This window comes from Vigna unguiculata, chromosome 7 (genome assembly GCF_004118075.2).
Source record: "Vigna unguiculata cultivar IT97K-499-35 chromosome 7, ASM411807v1, whole genome shotgun sequence".
NCBI classification, from domain to species: Eukaryota; Viridiplantae; Streptophyta; class Magnoliopsida; order Fabales; family Fabaceae; genus Vigna; species Vigna unguiculata.
This window is the reverse complement of record NC_040285.1, coordinates 33,982,273-34,004,504: the sequence shown is the minus strand read 5'-3', so window position 1 is coordinate 34,004,504 and position 22,232 is coordinate 33,982,273. Positions and strand designations below refer to the sequence as shown.

The 22,232-nt window shown below is 32.5% G+C and overlaps 2 protein-coding genes across 3 annotated transcripts; one reads left to right on the top strand and one right to left on the bottom strand.

Annotated features, from left to right (window-relative positions):
- The first annotated feature begins 10,381 nt into the window (after window positions 1–10,381).
- Window positions 10,382–11,363, top strand: LOC114190644 (vacuolar iron transporter homolog 4-like). The gene has a single exon (XM_028079604.1). It carries the CDS (start codon window positions 10,470–10,472, stop codon window positions 11,124–11,126), a length of 657 nt encoding a protein of 218 aa, XP_027935405.1. The 5' UTR covers window positions 10,382–10,469; the 3' UTR covers window positions 11,127–11,363.
- A 1,665-nt stretch (window positions 11,364–13,028) lies between these two features.
- LOC114191702 (eukaryotic translation initiation factor 5B) lies at window positions 13,029–21,192 on the bottom strand. Of its 2 annotated transcripts, XM_028081053.1 has the most exons (13): window positions 21,007–21,192; window positions 18,670–20,894; window positions 17,546–18,081; window positions 17,357–17,464; window positions 17,183–17,283; window positions 16,223–16,313; window positions 16,018–16,128; window positions 15,879–15,944; window positions 15,421–15,480; window positions 14,766–15,323; window positions 14,171–14,290; window positions 13,679–13,798; window positions 13,029–13,582 (listed from the first exon to the last, which is right to left on the bottom strand). In XM_028081053.1, exons 2-13 carry the CDS (start codon window positions 20,825–20,827, stop codon window positions 13,517–13,519), a joined length of 4,095 nt encoding a protein of 1,364 aa, XP_027936854.1. In that variant the 5' UTR covers window positions 20,828–20,894; window positions 21,007–21,192; the 3' UTR covers window positions 13,029–13,516. The 2 variants fall into 2 exon arrangements, with proteins under 2 accessions (XP_027936854.1, XP_027936853.1); XM_028081052.1 differs by having other exon boundaries at window positions 18,670–21,192.
- Between the last annotated feature and the right edge of the window lie 1,040 nt (window positions 21,193–22,232).

Sequence of the window (22,232 nt, the reverse complement as noted above, 5' to 3'; positions counted from 1 at the left end):
TTTTAATATTTTATAACAAAATAATTTCTAATTCTCAGTAAAAATATCTCAAGTATTAAACAAAAGTTGCCGTAAATTTTATATTTGAGTTAAAAAACCGAAACCTTGAATTATTTGAATAGAAAAAATATGTAGCGTAAGTTGTCGTAAATTAATATTACTCTACTTACTTTTGTTCATTGTGATGGGACGCTTATAATATAACATTTTATACTATTATAATAACTTACACAGTATACAAAAATTGGACAACTCCAAACTTAAATTTAATACAGTACAAGAGGTTCAAACAGTTAACTGTACTGCAAATACAATGGTTTAATTTTTTTTAACTGAACTTTCAAATAGTACAATGCAGTTTTTGTTAGAAATAGTTTAGTTTTTTTAGTACAATATAATATAGATAATCCATAGTTTAGTGCAATTAAGTTTATTTTACCCAGATCGACGGATACTCTTATTTGAGCCAAAGTTTTGACAAAAATATTTGTGTGAAAATCTGAATTTCAGTATTTGAGTGCACTTAGAAGAAATCGGAACAACCAATATACTGACATCATATATTAATTTTAATAGTACATACCGAAATTATAGAATTAAATAAATATTGAACTACAATAAGATATATTTTAAAATATAAATTTAATATAAATGATATTAGTATAAAAAAATTATATTCGAAAAACAATTACGAAAAAGTGAGTTGTATATATTATTGATACATAGTTATTAAATATTTTATTTTCTTAAAATAATATAAATATTAGGTAATATTTGGAACGATAACGTGATTAATACGAACTCATTCTTAAATTATGTTGGAGGATGATTGGTATAAACTATTGTAGACTACGGTATTTTCAGTTCATTAGTTTAGGATACGGTGTTTCTTCGACACTCAATTGTTTTTTTATATCCATTTAACTTATTTTTTATTATTTTTCACTTTCTCTTCATATGTTTAATTTTTGTTTTGTTTATTACTATTTTGACAACCGTTTTCATGCAGGAATAAAATAGTCATAAAAAAAATACATTTTTGTATTTGTAGAAAAAAAGAAAGTGAAAAATAATAAAAGATAACGTTAAATGAATGTAAAAAGAGTTTGATTGTCAAAATTCCATTCTTCTAAATTTATTAATTTGTTAAAAGAAATACCTATTATTTCATTTAAAGCCTTATAGATGAAATAACTTAAACAAATAAACGAATCAGATTACAATTTGTATAAAAGTCAAATGAAACCTTAAAATGGTACAGGAGGAGTGAAATAATATCATAAAACATGTTTAAGAAAGACTCATTTTGACTTAGTTGAACTCTAAAAAAAATTTGTACCTGATTAGCCCTGTGTTAGTAGGGAACCAAACGATCTAAAGAATCCTATATCGATTCTCTCCACTTTTTTCCGGACTTTTCCTAGGTCTACTCGTTGCATGAACTCTGAAGGTGGGATACCTGCAAATAATCCGACACTCAAGTCAAATAGTGATTCGATATAAAACGAGTGTATGAAAGTGAAAAAAACATATCTATTTATAGTTACCGGATCTTAATTTATATTATTCACTTAAGAGACCTACAAAATCATAATTAACAACCAAGATTTAATATAAATATTTTTCTATACGAGGCCCTCTCACAACAAAGTGACTTTTGGATTGAATCCACTAGTAGTCTTCGTCCTCTCTGGCCAAACTTTGAAGATGGATAAGCTAATTTGGTTCAACGTGGAATGCACATTAGACTAGGATTCAATCCACCAGACAAGATATAAATGATAACATGTCTAAGGTGTTACCAACATATATTTGTCGGTTTTGGTAGGGTTCTGCAACCTGCATCAACAAAATGTTTTGCAATATTGCAGTTGTGCTATTCTACATGGTCAACTCTTGTTAATGTACTTTTTTTTTTCTTTTCTTTAGCAAAAGCGAGTAATCAATTCTACCGTAGCCATTTTTCTTCAGAAAGGGGAAGCGAACAAAAGCCTATAATTAAATGGCATATTACAGATTAATCATGAATATCATATTTAATTAATTGATTTAGTCTGTTCTTATAATTAATCACGGAAATCGTTTTTAAAAACAGCACTGTGCCATATATGGAATTAAAGAAAACTTTGTTTTCTTTCAAAGAGCTAGGGGAGTTTCATCTCTCGCTATCATATTTTCTTTTTCTTTTATGATTTTGGTTTTGAGCTTTCTTATCTAGCTTTTGATTCTTTTAAAAGAGTTGGACAATTACGGTTCCATTCTTGAGGACGTTAATGAATTCTTCGAACACTAAAAAATCACAAGACGTGGTTTGGCCGTATGGGATATTTAAGGAAACGATATATGGCTGTGATCTCAGAAAACTTAAATCACTTTCATTGTGATATAACACGTAATGTTTGATGCAATCTAATTTCATATTTTTAGATTTCTTTTCGGCTACTAATAGAGGAAAGGAATCTCAAGCTTTAGATGCACGATGATCATTTTGAAGGGTGCAAGAACCTTTTTTGAAATAAATGTTCAAAGGGATAACCAATTGGAATTTAACAAATTATTCATGGAATTTTGAAATTTAACTAATCATCATCTTTCACCATCACACTCTCTTCGTTTTTTGCTTGATCCACACACTCTCCGTCTTTATTTTAGCTTTTTTTATTTTATCTAACTTTAATTTAACCTTTAAAATAGTTGGAATTATGAGTCCTGTTAACGTCGTTTCTTTGACCTAAACAAGACATAGCAGTATTCTAAAGGTGGGTAACAAAAACTGACAAACTATAACCAGACGTGTGATGAGAAAATTGGAGTATTATTTATATAAGCTATCATTTCACTCCATTATTGTAAGCCAAAAACTGATGCGAGTTGTTTTATTAAAGAAAAAGTTGGCGGTGAGACTTTAGTGTTTAATTTGATAATGGTGAACAAACATTTTATGTTGGTATAGCTTTATGTATTAAGTTAAACAAATAGAATATTTTGACCAAGTGTTTGTTATGTTAGTTAATAGAGATATAATTTATGAATAATAGAGCATGAAGAAGAATGATTAGATGATTGTTGAAAAGGAAGGATGATAAGTAAGGAGATGTGGGAGAGGAATTGAAGAGAAGCACGGCATTTGATAATGGATGTCACTGTTGAAGTAGTAACCAGAGGCAGCTTTATCTGTTGAGACCAACTTTAGCGTATTGGGTTTGACGAGACAAAGAGTGGTGGAGCTTGTTGGTTTTTTTTGCCCTCATCTGTGAACCAAGTTGGTGATGGAATAGTGCAATGAAGTACATGGTTGGTTTCGAGTTACATAAATCACTTATCACTAGGTTAAAAGTTATAATCATTAGTTGGTATATAATTTTTTTTATAAATTATAATCATTAGTTGGTATATAATTTTCTTTATTTAAGAGTGTAACCGTCCTAACATCACAGTTCGATTATGATCCGACCTAATTGACATTTGTCATAAAATAATTGAGATCACCTGCAACAATTTTTCTCTGAACAATTATCTTACTAAGAATCTAGGTCTTATACGCGACTTTGGACTGTGGTTGGAGAAGAAATGAAGAGTTGATGAGGTGGTTTGTGTGAATAATCGGAAAGAATAATGCAGAATGTGGTGGTCTTCGACTAGGATGTACACTCTGTTCCATTATATATAAATTATCCAATTCCCTTCACTTCCTTTATATCCCAGCATGTAGTGCTTTCCTCTTCACCAATCCATTCTTCCTTTTCTTTCTCTCCTACCTTCTCACCATAATTACCTTATCATTACAGATTATAATCAATCGTTAAACCTCCTAATCAACTTATGATGATATTTTTTTCAGACTCGGATACTTTTTTTATTAATTAATATCGTTTAGTTGTACTAATTGCATTTAACAATAAACCTTTTGTTTTTCACTGTCAAAGATTACAACCTCATATGCTGTAACAAAAAATTATTATAAAAAAATTAAGTTAATTCAAGGATAATTTGAAAACGGTAGAGTTAATACCAGCTAACATTGGTTTATATTTGATTCGTAGTTCACAATTTGTTTTATGAATTGAATATAAAAAGAGTATAAGTTTATATGTCTTCATTTATGTACAAAAGGAGAAATTTTGTTTTAATCTTTCATAAAGAAATCGCTATATACTTTAACCAGTCAAAAAGTTTAATTTTTTTCTTAAAATGGTTTCATTACCATTTCTGTTATCTTAAATTTAAATCTCTTAACAAAAATTTAAAACAAACAAAGTAAAAAAAAAATTAATTTTATAAATAAATATGTATTGAAAATATATTAAATTTAAAATTAATATATATATTAATATACAAAATAATAAAAACTATTACTAACAATTAAATTTTAGTTCAATGGAAGAAAATAGTATGATAAAAATCGTGACTACACATAGATGCGGTGTTTTCGTTAGTTACAATAATTATTTTAAAACTAATATTGATGATAATTTTTATTGATCGATAATATAAGAATTTACATTGGATATATATTCATCAAAACTCATATTTGATTAGTAATATATATACAGGACCGAATAAGATATATCTTAGTGTTCTTTTTCATCTTCCCATTTTCAGTATATTTAAAAAGTGTACAACATTTTTTCTTGCTATTCCACTATACTTTATTTATTTAACTAAATTTATCAAATACCAAATAGAAGTTATATATTATGTTTCATTTCATTCTATCACTTCATTTTACAGTTAGTTAAATATAATTAGATAGATGTTTTGAAGGAAGATTCATTAGAAGAAAAAAAACAACACACCTATGAGACATTAATTTAACTCACCCATAAAGAATTAATAATACTTTAAATTCAAAATATTAAAGACAATTAATTTATGGTTTTTATTTCTGTCTGATACTCAATGAATCGCTAATATATATAATATAACGTGGATAATATTTGGTTTCGTTGCTATGAATACATTCAATTTGATTATTTGAAATAATCATTTGGGTTGAGATAGTTAGGAATTCAAGTGTGAGTTTAAGACCCATAAACTCATTGGCTTAAGATTTTGGGTTTAGAGTGGTGTTTATGTGGTTAGGCTCAAGTCTTATTGGTGTTTGTTCTCTCCACTTAAACCCCTTGTAAACCTAACAAGAATTGTCTTAAGGTTTTGGGTCGAAAGTGGTGTCAATGTCTTATGTGGTTGGACTCAAGTCTCATTGGTGTTTGTTCTCCCCACTGAAACCCCTCCTTAAACCTAACAAGTGGTATCAGAGCCGATGGTTAAAACCAGCTCAGACGAGTGCAGTATGGTCCTTGTATCGAAAGTCTTCTTAGCAAGGATTCCAAGTAAACGTGTCCCGTTAAGAAGAATGACGGTACAGAAAAGGCGAAAAATGAGTACTCGTGATTGAAAATGCTTCTGCTGGAGGGAAAGTGTACCAATGCGATTAAAGGGACTTACTTTGAGGGGGAGATTGCTAGGAATCCAAGTGTGAGTCTAAGACCCATAAACTCATTGCCTTAAAGTTTTGAGTTGAGAGTGTCAATATCTTATATGGTTGAACTCATGTCTCATTGGTGTTTGTTTCCCACTGAAACCTCCTCTTAAACCTAACATCAATTTTCATAAATCAGTTGTGTTAGTTGGTGCTGAGATCGCATAGAAATGAGACAAAATGCTATTGTATGGACCAATAACAAAATTAAAATGCAGAAGTGGTAAACTCTCACAATCCCAATACAAGTGCAATTGCAACTGCAATTTTTAATTTAATTTAAAACCTTGTTAAAGATTATATTGGTTGTATAATATAGGACCATGGCTCTCGAAATTGTTGTTGATAATTGTAGACCTAATAATTAAAGCAACTCATCATGGGATATAATATTGCTAAGGGTTGGTATTATGGTATGAACTATTATGTGGTATCTACCTAAATTGGAGGAGAATAAACCTTATCTTTTAGCTGTTTTGTTATAAAAAATTGTTTGGAAAACTTTCATTTCAAGTATGAGATAATGATTAGTATCTTTACACTATTAATCCCTTTTAGTAAGTTTAGGTTACATAGATTAAATCCATTACATTTTAACGAAAGGATAGTATATTTTAACTCACTTTTCATCCATTATTTCAATCATCCTCATCATACCATTAAAAATAATAATAGATAATTAAAGAGTGATGAAATGATGAGTTAAAAGTATATCAAATTATCATTATTCTTTAATAAAATATATAATTCTTAAATAATATTGTTATCTTAAATATAAGTCCTACTCTAATATTTAATATTTAAAAAAATATAATTCTTAAATAATATTAATTAAATTGAAGTATATATTGCAAACTATATCTTAATTATATGTCTATGATATTACCTTTTAATTATATTGTATTAATTTGATATATTATTTTAATAAATAAAGTTGATATTGAAACTAAATAAAATAATTTAACGAGAAACAAAATCTGTTGATAATCACAAAAATATATCAGTAAGGGATAATAAGGGATAGCTTACTTGTGGTAAAACATTTGTTAATAAAATGTTTGTTGATAAATTTTACCAACGAAAAATATTAGTAATTATTGCAATTTGATATTCTTCCTCCTTCTTCCTTAATTTTTCTTCCTCCTCCTATTATTTTTTCTCTTCTTCTCCTTTTCCTCTACACCATGGTCATTGTCGCCACGTTCATTGTTGTCACCATCGCTGTATCATCCGCCTTCGACTCTTCCTTCTTCTCATTTTTCTCATCTCCTTCTCCTCCTTTTCCTCCTTTTCTTTCTTCTCCTTCACCGCTCCTTTTTTTTTTTCACTTTTTTTCCCTATCTATCTTTATTTAAGTTATAACATATTTTATCAAATTTGGAAAGATAAGTGAACCCATTTTATTGAAGGATTTTTTTTATAGATTTTTTGGCAAATTTTGAAAAATACAATTACCAATGGATTTACCAATGATATTTTAAATAACAATGAATGATGAATTTATTGACAAGTTTTCAAAAAATCCAATGACCGAGATATTTTAAAACCAAAAATATTCATCACCCAGCAATTTATAGACAAATTTTATCATGACAATGTCAAAGCCCAAAGCAAAAATTTTGGCATCTATCAACGAAAATATCTTTCAACAAGAAAAATTATAAATTATCGATGAATATCAACGACAAATTTCACCAACAAATCCATGTGAATATTTTCATTAATAATTAAAATCTTAAAAATATGTCAATAAAATTTATCAATTACATTTATTTTACCGATAGATTTTTTTATCAATTAAAATTGTCAATAACATGCGTTATGAAACAATTAATGTCACATATAGTGACAAGACCAAATGGTATAAAAACTATCCCAAATCTAAATCTACACTTAATGTGTGTATTAATAAATTAAGAAAAATATTTGTTTTCAAAGTAACCATTTGGATATTTTAATCAAAGATGACAAATAAACTCGCACACATGTATATTGTCTGAACTCGTTCTCGTTTTGACTAAAAATTCCCACTTTGACTAGGTATGTTTATGGGTATGCAAACCCAAAACATATTTAACCCTATAAACTTTGTTTGTGTACAAAAAAAAAATATTTCATTAGAATTTAAAAATTTAAAATAAACATACATTTAAAATATTTTTTTAATTTAAGTATTTGTTTTCCTTTTGTATTTTCTTGAAAATATTTTTAAATTTTATCAATTAGATAACATTAACATTTGCAAATTTAATAAATGTTTTGACTCTGATAAAATTTTATTTGGTATTTTAGTTTTAAATGTATACAATTGTAATTACTTTCAAAATATTTGATATTGAAGAAACAATAATACTCTCTTTTAATATTAAATATTTGATAATATTATTATTTCTTTACTATAATTTTTTTTATTTTATAAAAAATAATTAATTGATATTGAAACAGTGAAAAAGTGACAACGGAGTACGAATATATAGTTATTGATTACGTTTAAATATGTAAATGAAGATGAATTTATTTTTTGAGATGAGGATTAGATAACAAAACCTATCCTGTCTGCCCCAAGGTCATCCTAATTCCAATAATTATAATACTCTTACGCACCCAAAAATATGTTATTCTGCTAATTCTAATGGTTATGATTTAAAAGTGACTCACATCCTACATATCCTGCCTAAAACTAAGAAAATGACCATCACATTGCCATGACAACTACAAAGAGAGTACGTAAAGAACATATACAATTTAATGTGATGCACACATAAAGTTTTCATCCGTTCTCCAATGCAATACGAAACTCTGTGTGGTACGTAGCAGAGTGTTATAACCGAAGAAACAAAGGGGCCTCAATAATGTGCTTTTCCCTCTCCTTTTCGCGTGTGAAAAAAAAAAAAGCAATTTCATTTTGGTTATCTTTTGGTTTTGTCCTTTTATCTGAGTCATGCCATACATGAGCTTCTGGTCACTATAAATTTTGATTACTTTTGTGGATAGATAGATCGTCTACAATTATGGTTTCTCTGAATCGTTCCTTCACGTCGTGACACTGTCAATGCTTTTACTTTCTTTGTTTGGATCCTTATATGTACCATTAATTCTACCTCTCTTCTATGATTCAATGATTTAAATTCTCAAATTTAATTGTTGTTGGAGAATATCTTTTTATCCAATCAACAGATATGATCTCATGAACACTCACAAAGACTTGCTCTTCTTTTTGCTGAACAAAAGCTAGCAGTGATATTACGTTAATTTCATGAATATATTTTTCTGTCAAATGTACTTTGGTTAATTAAGATGTCCGTATTAACAAAATACACATCTGGTTTCTTTTTTCCAACTTTCTTTTATGCATATATCTGAAAACCAGTTGACTGCTGTGTAATGTTTTTAAATATTTGTTAATGTTGTGAATTCAAATATACTAAAGTAACATCTTTAGATATTGTAGTTTTGTTGTGAAAAGAAATCTCTATAAAGTAAGAATTTTTCTTGTGAAATTTGAGTGTACAGTAGCAGTTAATTATTCGCTCTAACAAAAATTATACACCCCAGATTACATTGTGTAGAGTGTACAAACTTTTACAAATATAATAAATTCTTGTATTACTGAGTATTGATCGAGTCATTGTAGAACTATTTATAAGACCATAAAGCCTCAATAATTTGAAAAAGAAAAACACAAAGCTTGACTGCACATTAGAAAGTGCATTTCGTATTTGACCACCCCAGATAAAGTCACACTAACATACTTTAACAAAATGTCACCATTTGCAGCACACACTTGCTCAATCATTCCCCTCTTTTTTTCACACATTCTTTAATAAATGGGGAAAATTAATCTTTATAATGATATTCATTGTTGAGAATGTTTATTTTATATTTTTTTTTACCTAAACTAGATTTTGAAAACCTCATAAATATTTTTTTCATTAAAAATTTATTATTATTTAAACTTAAAAAATTAAGATTAAGATATTATAAATATTTAATATTATGTTACATTTTGTAAAACATATCCACGATATACAAGAAAAACTTATATTATTGACTATCAGCATTCATTGATAATGCTTAAGTCGATAAATAAAAAATATCAATAGTCTATCAGTATTAATAAAATTTTCGTTATTAATTATTCATGATAAAAAAATTTTGTCATCATAACTGTGACGAAATTTTTCATCGATATAATTTGTCGGTAAATATTGTAATTTAGTTACTCTTCATCCTCCTTTTTTTTACTTCATTTTATTTTTCTTTTTCTTCATTTTCTTTCTCCTCTCCTACTCCTTTTTCTCCGGCAATGTTGCCACCACCATTAGCTCTTTCGACTTTATCGCTTCTCCTGCTCCTCCTCCTCTCCTTCTTCCTTCTTCTTTTCCTTCTTCTTTTTTACTCTTGTTGTCCTCTATCGTCACCATTACCTTTATCTTCATTGTTGTCGTTATTTTGTTGTATCTCCTTCTTTCTTCTTCTTTTCTACTCTTCCTTGTTGTCCTCTATCGTCACATTACCTTTATCTTCATTGTTGTCGTTTGTGGCTATACCACCTATGTCTCCTCTCTTTCTCCTTCTTCTCCTCCACCACCACCTTCTTCTCCACTTGCTTCTTATTTCTCTTCTTTTTCTCACATTTCTCTAATTTGGTGTCTAATTTTCTAACAAACTACTTATTTAGGTCAAAAAATACTACTTTATTATTTAATTTTGATTAAAAAATAAAAAAAGTAACCTATTTTAATTTTATTTACAAAAACATTGTCAAGTTTGTAAAAAAAAAAATTGTAAAAAATAATTTTCCAAACATACACATATCCGTATGCGTTTGGTGAATATATAAAATTTGTCTTTTGATTAGTGGGGTTGCCCCACCGTTGCCACCAAGATAGAGAATTTCCATCCATAAATACCGTTCTTTGTTAGCGTGTGTCCTCCACATCCTCCATCACTTATCTCTTCCTCAACTCAAACTTCATCCTTTTTCATGGCATCTGATCACTCATCCCTTAACCAAACCAAATTCGCGCTTCCAAACAATGACCTTGAGCAGCAAGAAACTATGGAGGTTGAAACCAAGGACTTTGATTACTCAAAGCGATCTCAATGGCTACGTGCTGCTGTTCTAGGAGCCAATGACGGGTTGGTCTCAACAGCATCTCTAATGATGGGTGTGGGAGCAGTGAAGCAAGACATCAAGGTGATGATCCTAACAGGGTTCGCAGGGCTAGTGGCTGGGGCATGCAGCATGGCCATAGGGGAGTTTGTGTCTGTGTACTCGCAGTTGGACATAGAAGTTGCTCAGATGAAAAGGGACAATGGCAGACACAGAGATGAAGAGGAAGATGAGAAGGAGAAAGAGAGTTTACCAAACCCTATACATGCTGCAGCAGCCTCAGCTTTAGCATTTTCTGTTGGTGCAATGGTGCCTCTTCTTGCAGCCTCTTTCATAAGGGAGTATAAGGTGAGGCTTGGTGTGGTTTTGGGAGCAGTGAGCTTTGCTCTTGTGGTGTTTGGTTGGTTAGGGGCAGTGTTGGGTAAGGCTCCAACATTGAGGTCTTGTGTGAGAGTGTTGGTTGGGGGTTGGCTAGCCATGGCCATAACTTTTGGACTAACCAAGTTGATTGGGTCAAGTGGTCTTTAGTTATCTATGTATGTGTGTTCTTATGAAATGAGTTTTGCTAACTGGGTATAATATAATATCACTCTCCTTCAGAGTCCCCTCGTTTTTGCTTTTCATGATGATAAAGCATGAGGTGAGACGACGTGAATGGAAGAAAGTTGGCATGGCAATAAGCTAGTATGAAGAAAAGGTCTATCAGAACCTTGTATACATGTATTGTTGTTTATGTATAAAAAACCAAAAGACCTTTCACTGGAATGCAGCATTGCATATTATTCAAAATCCTTATCCAAGGAATGTTTTTATCTAAATTTCAAGATTAAACTCGAAATTTTATATCTAAGTGAATTAAGAGTTTTGTTTACATTTTCTAAGGACTTCAATTTTTTTTTTAGGAAAATTGAAGGAAATTGATATTAAAGAGATTTAAATATTTTACTGTATATTATCTTTTGCCATTCAATATTTAAAAATTGGATTTTCTCGTCGATGGGGGTTGAAAAGTTGTAGATCCTCCGGGTTAATATTTCATCCAATCTAACCCTTTTAAACCTCAACTTTTTCACCATCTGCATTTAAATCTGGAAGGTTGTGTAGCCTTCGAGTTGGTATTATTATATCGGAGTTAATTTTATCCTATTACAACCTGTTTCAAATGAATTTGAGGCATGTTGAATATAATAACAATCCCAATTAGAAAATACAATATACTCAAGTTGCCTCAAGCCCTATTGAAGAAAAAATCTTAAAACTTACAAAAAGAGAATTTTTTTATTTTGGTAACTATTTTATCCTTGTTTTCCATTTGCGTGTTGGATATGACTAATTTATATATTAAAAAAAATGTTATCGAACTTTTTATTTTAAAAATTGTATTTAAGTAACTTCTCATAAATTTTATTTTAAAATCTCTTAATTTTACAGTCTAAAGGGGCAAACAAATTGTGTAGATGGTTTCAGTTCGGCCAATCTCATTAAAGCGTATGGTAATATCTCAATGGCAGACTCTTTTTTTTTCGTATATTTACAAATTTTTTTTCGTGTATTTACAACTTCAATCGCTACAGTATCGAACACGGGTAAATCAAAAAGCAAAATTTATACATTGATAAACCTTGGTGGTTACTTGCACATCATAATTTAATTTTAATATATAATTGTAAAATAGTATCTTCAGCAAACTCTCACAACCTAAAATGTTATTATACTAATTAACTCATTAAATATTCAAATGATGTCGAATGTATAGGATTGATTGTAAAGGAAGTAACTTTTAAATTTCCGTAATTTTACCTTTTCTGATATTTAATTATGTTTTGATTTATGAAAGTTCTGTATATCAAGCTAATAACAGCACATTCCCCCCTCTTTTTTCATATTTCAACAACTTAATAACACGAGAATAAGATAGCACTCGATAAGATTATTGGCAAAATCTCTTTACCTAGTACGTTTATAACTTGATCCGGGGCTTTAACAGAAACTAGTGGTAAATGTGGTTTTTCAATCTTGGCGGTACTGATTAATTTTTCTTGTTTGTATTCTGTGTACAAGAATCAAAGACTAAGGAAACAAGGATTTGTCTTTGAAACAAGAGTGAGCAAATAATGAGAATGTTTTTCTCCTCTCCATCACTGTTCCCTATTACCATGATACGAAATGGCAATTACATTGCCAGCTGAAGTGACGACAACGACGCACCATTCTACCATTAATGAACGAAATGGTAATAAATTGTGAAAAGCAGGAGAAAGAGAACAAAAACAAAGACAAATTCTATACCATTGATTTGAAAATAAGTAAATCTGACGGTTCTAATATAGTTTCACCGGGTGGGAGATATGGCTGGCTATCTCATGCTCTATCCAAACACATAAATTTCAGGCTCCACGTGGCTTAGTTAACCTTTGCTCTTAATACCAATTTCGACAACCAAAAGGATATATAACTCAAGACAAATAAATTGCCTATGGCTACAAATGTAAAAAATTTGTACACAAGTACACTCGTAAACCAAAAGTTATCAATTTTAGCAAATCAATGATTACTCCCGAAAAATTTTCCTTTTCCTCACTGAACAGCATTTAGAACCCTTATTTGTTTCCATGTATACCACAGATATGTATATAAATACGATAGTAATTCACAAAATTTGGACCTTGCCAGTTACCCTTTCCGCACCCTTTTTATCTGAGCTTCCCACCTGACAAAGTATTGGAGTCTCGTCTGTTACACTTAGCCTCTCTCCATGACAGCGCCATCTACCTGAATCTTCGTATCATCTACTGGTCTCCATGGGGAATCCCACCGCATCCTCAACAATCCCTTTAATGCGTTGCATAAAGCCAAACATTCGCCAAAACCTTGCTTTTCTGAAATGAAATACTTGAGCGCCCACACATTAAGTCTACTCACTGTATCTTGAAAAGATTCTTCAATTTCACAACCAACCTCCATTCCTCCATAGATAGATCATCCTATATCAATCAACAGATGTAACTTAAAGACATTTTCAACTAAATCAATAAACAGTAAAATATATTTGCTCATGATGCTTGTTATTGCAGACTTACCCGATAATTAGCTTTGAGAATATCAATAGATCTCCGTGAAATATGGCTTACAAGTTCATCGTCGATCTCAAAATGTCTCCCAAACATTTTTTGTTGCTCTTCAGGATTGCTGCCAACAATCTGTAAAAAAAAGTGGAGACTCACAGTAAGGTTGCCTTGCCACAAAGAATATCATCCACCTCTTAACTTATCTCTCACCATTTCCTCAATAACCATCGTATCTAATTATTGATCATGACTAAACCATGTAAATGGGATATGAAATTTGTCAACGTAATAAAACTATTACACTTCAAATAAATTTAAAACAGACATTAATGATTAATGATCTTCTACATTTGTGACATGGTAGAACTTACAGGTAAAAGCTTCTTGGTTCTTGTTAAATATAGGCTTTCTTATCAATATTTCGAATTCCATTTTCATTGGTAATAAATTTGGGAGTTTGCTAAGGTTCATTATAAAGCATTTAATTTCAGTCCAAGAACATACCTTAATGGCTACTTTCTGGCCCTTCTTGGCATAATCAACAGGTTTGTGGTTATTTTCAATGGAGGCAATGCGACCAATATCAATGAACTCTCTGGAAGGAATGCAAATTGGAGTCCCAATCTGTCAAATGGACAAATATTAGATGCAAATTATGGAATGAAAACAATTATCTTTGTGCACAGCACACAACAGGCTTCATAAAATTAAAATAAATGTTGCTTGTAAAGGAGATAAGTCACATTAAGCACATTTTCATGCTTCAAAGTGGCCAAATTTGTGGGGTGGAGAATAAATAAGTTCATTCCATTTTCACTTTTCCAATACTTTTGTTGTACCAACTACCGAATGTGTGCAACATATTTCATGCATAAGTTTCCACTTCACCACATTATAATCACTCAAACCACAGCTTAGATTATACAAGGGACAAAGAAATATAATTAGTTCCTCTGTAAAAAAATTGATTTAAAACGGGAACTAAAACTGCTGGATGCACCCCAGCCAAAAAGGACCTCGTCCTTGTGTGAAGAAAACAGTTATTCGCCAGATAATAGCAACCATATAAAATAAATACCTCAATAAAAAGTAAGAATACCTTTGCAATGCCTTCAAGAATATCAACTCCCAAAACAATTGGGTCCTTCTTGTTGAAAATGCAATTTGGTAAGATTTTAAAAACGCATGGGAAGACTGCCTCATCAGCAGCTTCTTTCTTTTTCTCTTCTTTAATGTTGTCAATATAAGCTTTAAATTGATCAAACAGATGATAAATGATATCAGCAATAAATATCTTCACACCCAATTCATCTGCCAGTTCCCTAGCCTCAGGTGTAACTTTGACATCAAATGCCAATATAGTTGCATACTCTCGCTTCTTTTCAAGCATTACACTGGCCTTCATTACATCTTTTTTGTGCACAGGACCAATGCTTATACCACTAACAGGGATACTAACTTCTGGAGTTTTCAAAAACTCCAGTAATGCTTCTAAGGAACCAAGGGTAGATGCCTGTACACAAACACCTTCACCAGTCCTGTCAATCCTGCTCATGACTGATCGCATATCTTCCATTGCTGCTTCTTTGATATCTTCCAAATCATCATCAGGCTTCACCACATATAAACCAGTGCCAGCAATGGCATGCTCAAGGCCCTGAATGAAACACAGTAAAACCAAAGCTTAAGCATTCATAAGCACAAGACAATAGAATAAAAATAGAAAAAGAACAATAAATATCACTAGGAAATACCTGGGCAGTGATTTTTATACCCATTGCAGCTTTGATTTCTTTGTGATGAAGATATGTTCCCTGAAATTATACCATCATTACTACGTTGTAAAGTGTAAGAGATAGATACTAAACAATACACTCTCTGCCTAGATAGAATTTGCCAATATAAAACACATTACTCAACAAATTGCCGATGCTGACATGAAACATGAAAGGACGAGATATTGACTTGTTCAAATAGTTTTCTTGTCTAAATTAATTATCTAAGACCCACCCCTCTGGTTTTGGCTCGCTCCACCGTGTTAAGCATAATGATCAGGATCTCTTCCAACACTTTTAAGATCATTGGAACACATTAAAATTTTACCGCAACATTTTTCCCTCCAAAACCATACTTGCTATGAATTTTAATAATTCAAGACCAAATTATCTCATGTTTACAGTCGTAGTAGATGGCAATTAAATAGTGACAATACCTTGACACGAAGTTCCTTCATTGGATGAGGTGTCAATAAAGCTCGAATTGTGGTAACAATTGGACCCTATAATAAAATCCCATTAGTCTTCACCAGTGATCGGGTGCTAAAAGATGTAGTGAGAATTTAAGACACTTACCTGCATTCCGCAGACAACTATTTGTTCTCCTTCATGAAGAACACCATTAACTAAAACAACATCAATAGTAGTTCCATGGCCTTCAACAACCTTAACCTCTAAAACAGTACACTGGTGACAACAATAAACAAACAATTAGGTCCCTACAGTTAAACCATCAAAATGCATTCGACTAACTTTAATATTAGGTGACACGAAAGCTAACCTGTACTTCTTCACTGTATGTAAGTTTCTCAACCATTGTTTTTTGGGTCCATTGAACCAATAGTAATAATAAATCGGGAATTCCTTCACCACTGAAATATCAAAAAGCAAAAATAGTGTCAATAAGACACCCACATGAATAGCAATAAGCAGATTGTGTAACAATTTTAGGCAACACTAATTAAAAAGACTGTTTGTCCCAAGGCAAAGTCCAGGCATACTTTACATGTGTTAGTGTGCAAAGATAAATGGAACTCTGCCCCCACTTTTCATATACCACCCCCTCACTTCTCCCACCAAATCACCACTTTTTAGATAATTTCAGTCAGACCTCAGACAGTTTGAAACCAATATGAAACATTACAAAGAAGTTAAGATGTTCTGGAACACACTGAAATACTAGAATTTAGAAGCAATAGATGATACTTCCTAATAGTGGAAAAAATGTTAAAAAAGCAAATGGACTGAAATTGCTTAAAACCAACAATATGTTTGATTTAGGACTTCTGTTCTTCCAAAACGATAACACATGTAGTAACATTGCAACATATTGACATTAGTGTTAGTAAATCTAGTGTATATAATGCAATACCGTATCAGATATAAACTCTCACACCCACAATCCCATAAATTAAACGTTTCCAAAAAACATAATTCAGACATCTGTTTCTTTTAGTATTATCCCATTAGGAAAGTTTAAGTGTGTGCAGGAACACATGCAGTACATCGGTCTCAGAATCATAACCCATCCATTTTTCCTTGTTCTTAAAGACAAAGGAGACACCTACATTCATCAGACCAGAGAACTTGATTCAATGGAAATATTCACTGCATAAAATAGATGGTGCAAGCCCAACTATGTCTACCAAACAATCCATTGTTTCAATTACAACACCAAACTGATTTTATTTCAGACGAGGGTGAGGAGGCAGAATGTTAATTACAAGGCTACTGCAATTACCTTATTGCACTTGTAGGCACAATGCTGAATGTTTCTCCCATTTCTTTGTTTTTATAGTACAACTCAGTATTCATCCCTTGTTCTTTGAATTGAGTAACAATCTACAAATAGAACAGAAGAAAATTAGGGTTACAAACAATAACAATAACTAACAGAAATAAAATTTTGCGCTACCTGAGTGAGCCTCATATTGAACTCATTTTGAACATCCTTAGTCTGCTGCTTCAGTGCTTTGACAATTGGGGAATTGCGACATGTTTTCCAGCCATAAAGCCTGTCAACCTGCAAAGTGTCAAAGAAAAATGCAACAAGCATAAGCATCACCTATTAAAAATATTTAAGTGTTAAGGCAGAAATACTCACCTTATTTAAGGCAACAATAAATTCTGTATTCCTCATTTTTAATAGATTTAGTGACTCTATTGTCTGCGGCTCTAACCCATGCATAATGTCAACAACCAAAATTGCAATATCACATAGGCCTGAACCCCGAGACCTCAAATTAGTAAATGACTCGTGCCCAGGGGTGTCAATAACCAGTAGACCAGGAACTTTCAGCTTGGCATCAGCTTTCAGTTCCTTCGTTCTTTCGCGTATGTTCTCAGCAGGAAAGTATGTTGCACCAATCTGTTGTGTGATACCTCCAGCCTCACCCTCCTGAACATTAGTACCTCGAATACAATCCAGCAGCTTGGTCTTGCCAGTATCCACGTGCCCCATGATACAGCAAATTGGGGAGCGGAGGTTTTCATCATTAGGCTGAGGAGGGGCAGCAGATTTTTTTGACCTATTCAAGTCAGAATCGTGTTTCTTATTTCTGTCTGTAACCACAGCATTAGCTTGCTTTGCATTTTCAGTTTCATCAGTCACAGACCCAGAAACAGTTGAACTAGCAGCCCCTGTTGAATAGGAGAAAAACAGATTATTTTTATATTAGAAGGAAGTAGTAATAAGTAAAGAATAAAAAGGTTATACTTTATTATGGAAACAAAAGTGTAAATAAATATCCATTCACACAACCCCCTTGCTATACCGGGAGACATAACAGTAACAACTAACAACCAAACACAGAGAACACAGAAATCTACTAGTGCCAATCAAACTCCATTTGTTCTAGTATAAAGCAGGGTTGGATATAAAACTACTAATTGCTATCATATACCAGAAAAACATGCATCGTAATGCCGGTTTCCAGTTTAACGCACTACTTCATGAAAGCAGTGATGTTAATTTAACAAAGAAGTCACTTGAATTGGGAAGAAAAAATTCAAACCTAAATTTTTGGTCAAAAAATTTATAGAACCATAGTTTTTAATTCTTTATACCAAAAGAAGTTCACAAATGCGTTTACACTATGGACACTATATAAGGGTACAACAATAGAGAACCGGATGCTATGTCTCCAAGCTTGTAGTTTTCAATCATCAAAGAGGTTTTTAGTAGCATAAGAACAAGCAAAAATGCCAATAAAAAAATTAAAATCTCACCGGCGTTCTGAGTAGGCACGGCATTTTTAATCTCCTTTTTGATGACAGGTTTAGGTTCGGAGTCAGCCTCTTCATCTGCAAATGCACCTTTGGCATTTAGATTAACATCATCCCAGCTTTTTGCATCCCATTCATCATCTTCATCATCTTCCACCACATCATTTTCAGCAGTGACAGGAAGTTCAATTTTATCATCCACCTGAATCGACTCCACTTCTTCAATATTTACAGGTTCCTCAGAAACTACATCAGTAGTAGTCTCCTTCGCTTCAACAATGTCAGCTGCCTGAGCAGCAGCACCATTCTGATTTCTATTATTTGGTTTTGCCTTCTTTGTCTGGTATATGGGTTTTTTAGCTGGAGCACCAGAGTCCCCAGAAGGGAGAGTCAGACCCCCAGTGCTATTGAGAATCTGCCTCCTCATTGCCTCCAAACGACGGGCTTCTTCCTTCTGCTTACCAGTTAACAGTTTACCTTCTTGCTTTTTTTTCAGAAGTTTTTCCTTTTCTCTTTCCTTCTTTCTACGTTTAGCTTCTTCTGCCTGTCTCTCAAGTTCCTCTTGCCTGCGTCGCTCCTCTTCTTCCTTCTTTAACTTTTCTTCCTCTTCTCTTTTCTTCTTTTCTTCTGCCTCTTTTCTTCGAGCTAGTGCCTCTTGCATCTCTCTAACATGCTTTGGCACTTTCTTATCAGCTGCCTTAGCCTTTGAGTCATTCTTCTTTGGTTCAATTACCTCAGCCTTAACTTCTACTGATTCTTTTTCTGGTGCACTTCCTGCTGCTGCTGCGGCAGCGGCAGCTGCCTTCTTCTCCTTTTCCTTTTCTTTTTTCTTCTTCTTCTTCTTTGCAGCAGCTGACTCTACCACCTCCTCTTCACCCTCCTTTTCCCCAGAAGCATCAGCAGCAGCAGGACCTACTTCAGGAGTAGGCTGAACTTTATCATCCTGTGGTGCAGAAGCAGTTGGTTTTGGTATAGGAGCCTCACCGAGCTCTGCAAGAAGCTTATCCAAATCTTCCTCCTCTTGAGCAGTTCTTCCACTCTTTTTCTTATTCTTCTTCTTATTTTTGGAAGTTTCAGCAACTCCTTCACTCTTATTTACATTGCTGTTGCTAGCATCAGCACTCTTCGTGGGTGCCTCAGGCTCAACTACATCCACATTTTCCTCACTCCCTTTGGCAGCAGTGCTACTGCCCTTCTTTTTAGAGGACTTCTTTTTACCTGAAAACGAAACTAAAGAAACATCATCCTCATCCATGTCATCACCATCCTTACCAGACTCGGGTACAGAAACATCATCCTCAACAGAAACAGCTTTGCCACCGGAACTTGCAGCTTTCTTGGAAGACTTCTTCTTCTTGCCAGAGAAAGTAATTGGTCCAATGTCATCGTCATCATCACCACCACCATCTTCCTTCTCCTCTCCGTCATCGATTTCAGTGAGAACAGAGGCTGAAAACACAGCACCACCCTTCTTACTGCCTTTCGAAGACTTCTTCTTCCCCGTGAAAGTAATAACAGGTTCATCGTCATCAAAATCGTTATTCTTATCATCTGCCACCTCACCATCCCCACCATCATCAATAGCATCAAAAGCTGAGGCAGAGAACAAACTACCACCGCTTTTCTTCGAACCCTTCGAGGACTTTTTCTTTCCAGTAAAGCTAACCACCGGCTCATCCTCCTGCTCCTCACCACCAGCATCATCGTCGATAGCATCAAAAGCTGATGCATTGAACAAACTACCACCTCCTTTGTTCGATGCCTTCTTACCCGAAAAACTAACCGCAGGTCCATCCTCTTCAGACTTATCTTCTTCATCACCTTCCTCATCACCAAGCAAACTAAAGCCAGATGCAGTAAACCCACTGCTCCCACCGCCCTTCTTGTTTTTCCCCTTCTTCTTCCCAGCAAACACAACTTCAGGCACATCCTCGTCATCATCAACACCATCATCATTACTCTTATTTTTAGCATTGCCTTTCTTACCTTTCTTCTTTCCCGCCGCAGCAGGTTTCTCTTCCAAAGCCGGCTCCTCAGAGAGCTCTGTTCCAATGGAATACTCATCGTCGTCGATGACCACGGCCTTCTTCTTGGATTTCCCGCCACCGCCTTGCTGTGACGCGTTCTCCTCGTCCTTCGCAGTCGGCTTCTTCCGCCCCATGTCCGATTAGGGTTTTCTCCTCTCCCGCGAGTAGGAGTGAAAACGGCGCCGCGCTGGAATAACGGAACTGCGAAATGGAAAGGAAAATCGCCTCGATGGAATAAGAATAAGATCTATTCGCCAAACTCTACGCCAGAGAATAAAATAAAGGAAACGAACGAGATTGGTGTAGGGCGCACCCCAGGTGAATCTGACGGCGGCGCAGAGAATCTGCGACGCAAGGGAAAGGAAAACGCCGATTGCGATTGGGTTAAGAGTGGCGAGAAAAAGTGATTGTTCCGGAACGATAGAGCGGCGGTGAAGGAATGAGAACAAAGATTTCAGCCCTTGAAGGAATGTGAATGAGAAAACAAATATTAATTATTATGTATACGTCCTTATGTATTATACGTAATGACAAATGAAGCGGGCAAGAGTGAAAGAAGAAAAGAAACACAGGGTTGCTGTTCTAGGGTTATTTGTTTGTGTGAGTGTTGTAAATTGATGGTATTATTTATTAACCCAACTCAGTTACAAACTTTCACCTTGGTTTGGGAGATAAATACAGAAAAAAGATATACAAAATAATAGCATGAAAAGAAATAGATAAAAATAAAATCGAGTGCTGAATTATCTAAAAGTAAGAAAGTGAATGAGAAATAGTGGTTGATTTGTGTCACATAAATATCAATTTATTTAAGTTTATATTTTTATCTGATTTAAGGTTTTGGTTTCTAGGATATTAGACATTATTTTTAGATATTAGTAGATATTAATAAGTGATAATGAATTATTTTTAAAAATATTTATTTGAATAGATATAATAATTTGTTAGTATTTATTTTATTTAAAATATTGTATTTTTTTAAATTCTCAAAATAGATATTAGAAATATATTTATCATGAAAAATATTATTATAGAAATATTTGATAACTAAAGGAATATTACGTAAAAGATAAAGTAAATATTGATATATTAATTAAATATTTATTACGTCAATAAATTTTAAAAGATTATAGAATGAATGAGAATTATATTTTAAGATAATTTTTATTTATTTTATTTCCAAAAACTATCTTTAACGTCTAATGTTTTATTTGAGATGTGTAATAAGATTTTTCCTAATAAGATAAAAAATATATACTTGATATTTTATGGTTATCAGATTATATAAAATATTTAAAAAATATATAGGATTTTAAGGGTGAAGAAAGTTTATATATATATATATATATATATATATATATATATATATATATATAATAAGGATGTTATTATGATTTAGTAAGAAAAAATGTGAATAATTTGAAGGAAAAGTAAGAGTAACAATTATAGCGAAAAATGATTACTTGCTCAACCTAATTAAGAGAAGTTAATATTTCATGGAATCACAGATAAATATCTATATGTATTGTTATGTTTTGT

Excerpts from the sequence above, each read along its gene's own strand:
- LOC114190644 (XM_028079604.1), top strand. The coding sequence starts at position 10,470 with ATGGCATCTGATCACTCATCCCTTAACCAAACCAAATTCGCGCTTCCA.
- LOC114191702 (XM_028081052.1), bottom strand. The coding sequence starts at position 20,827 with ATGGGGCGGAAGAAGCCGACTGCGAAGGACGAGGAGAACGCGTCACAG. Across the intron at positions 17,465-17,545 it reads TTATTGTTGCCTTAAATAAG|GTTGACAGGCTTTATGGCTG; the intron begins GTGAGTATTTCT and ends GACACTTTGCAG. Across the intron at positions 13,799-14,170 it reads GCCAGAAAGTAGCCATTAAG|ATTGTTGGCAGCAATCCTGA; the intron begins GTATGTTCTTGG and ends TTTTTTTTACAG.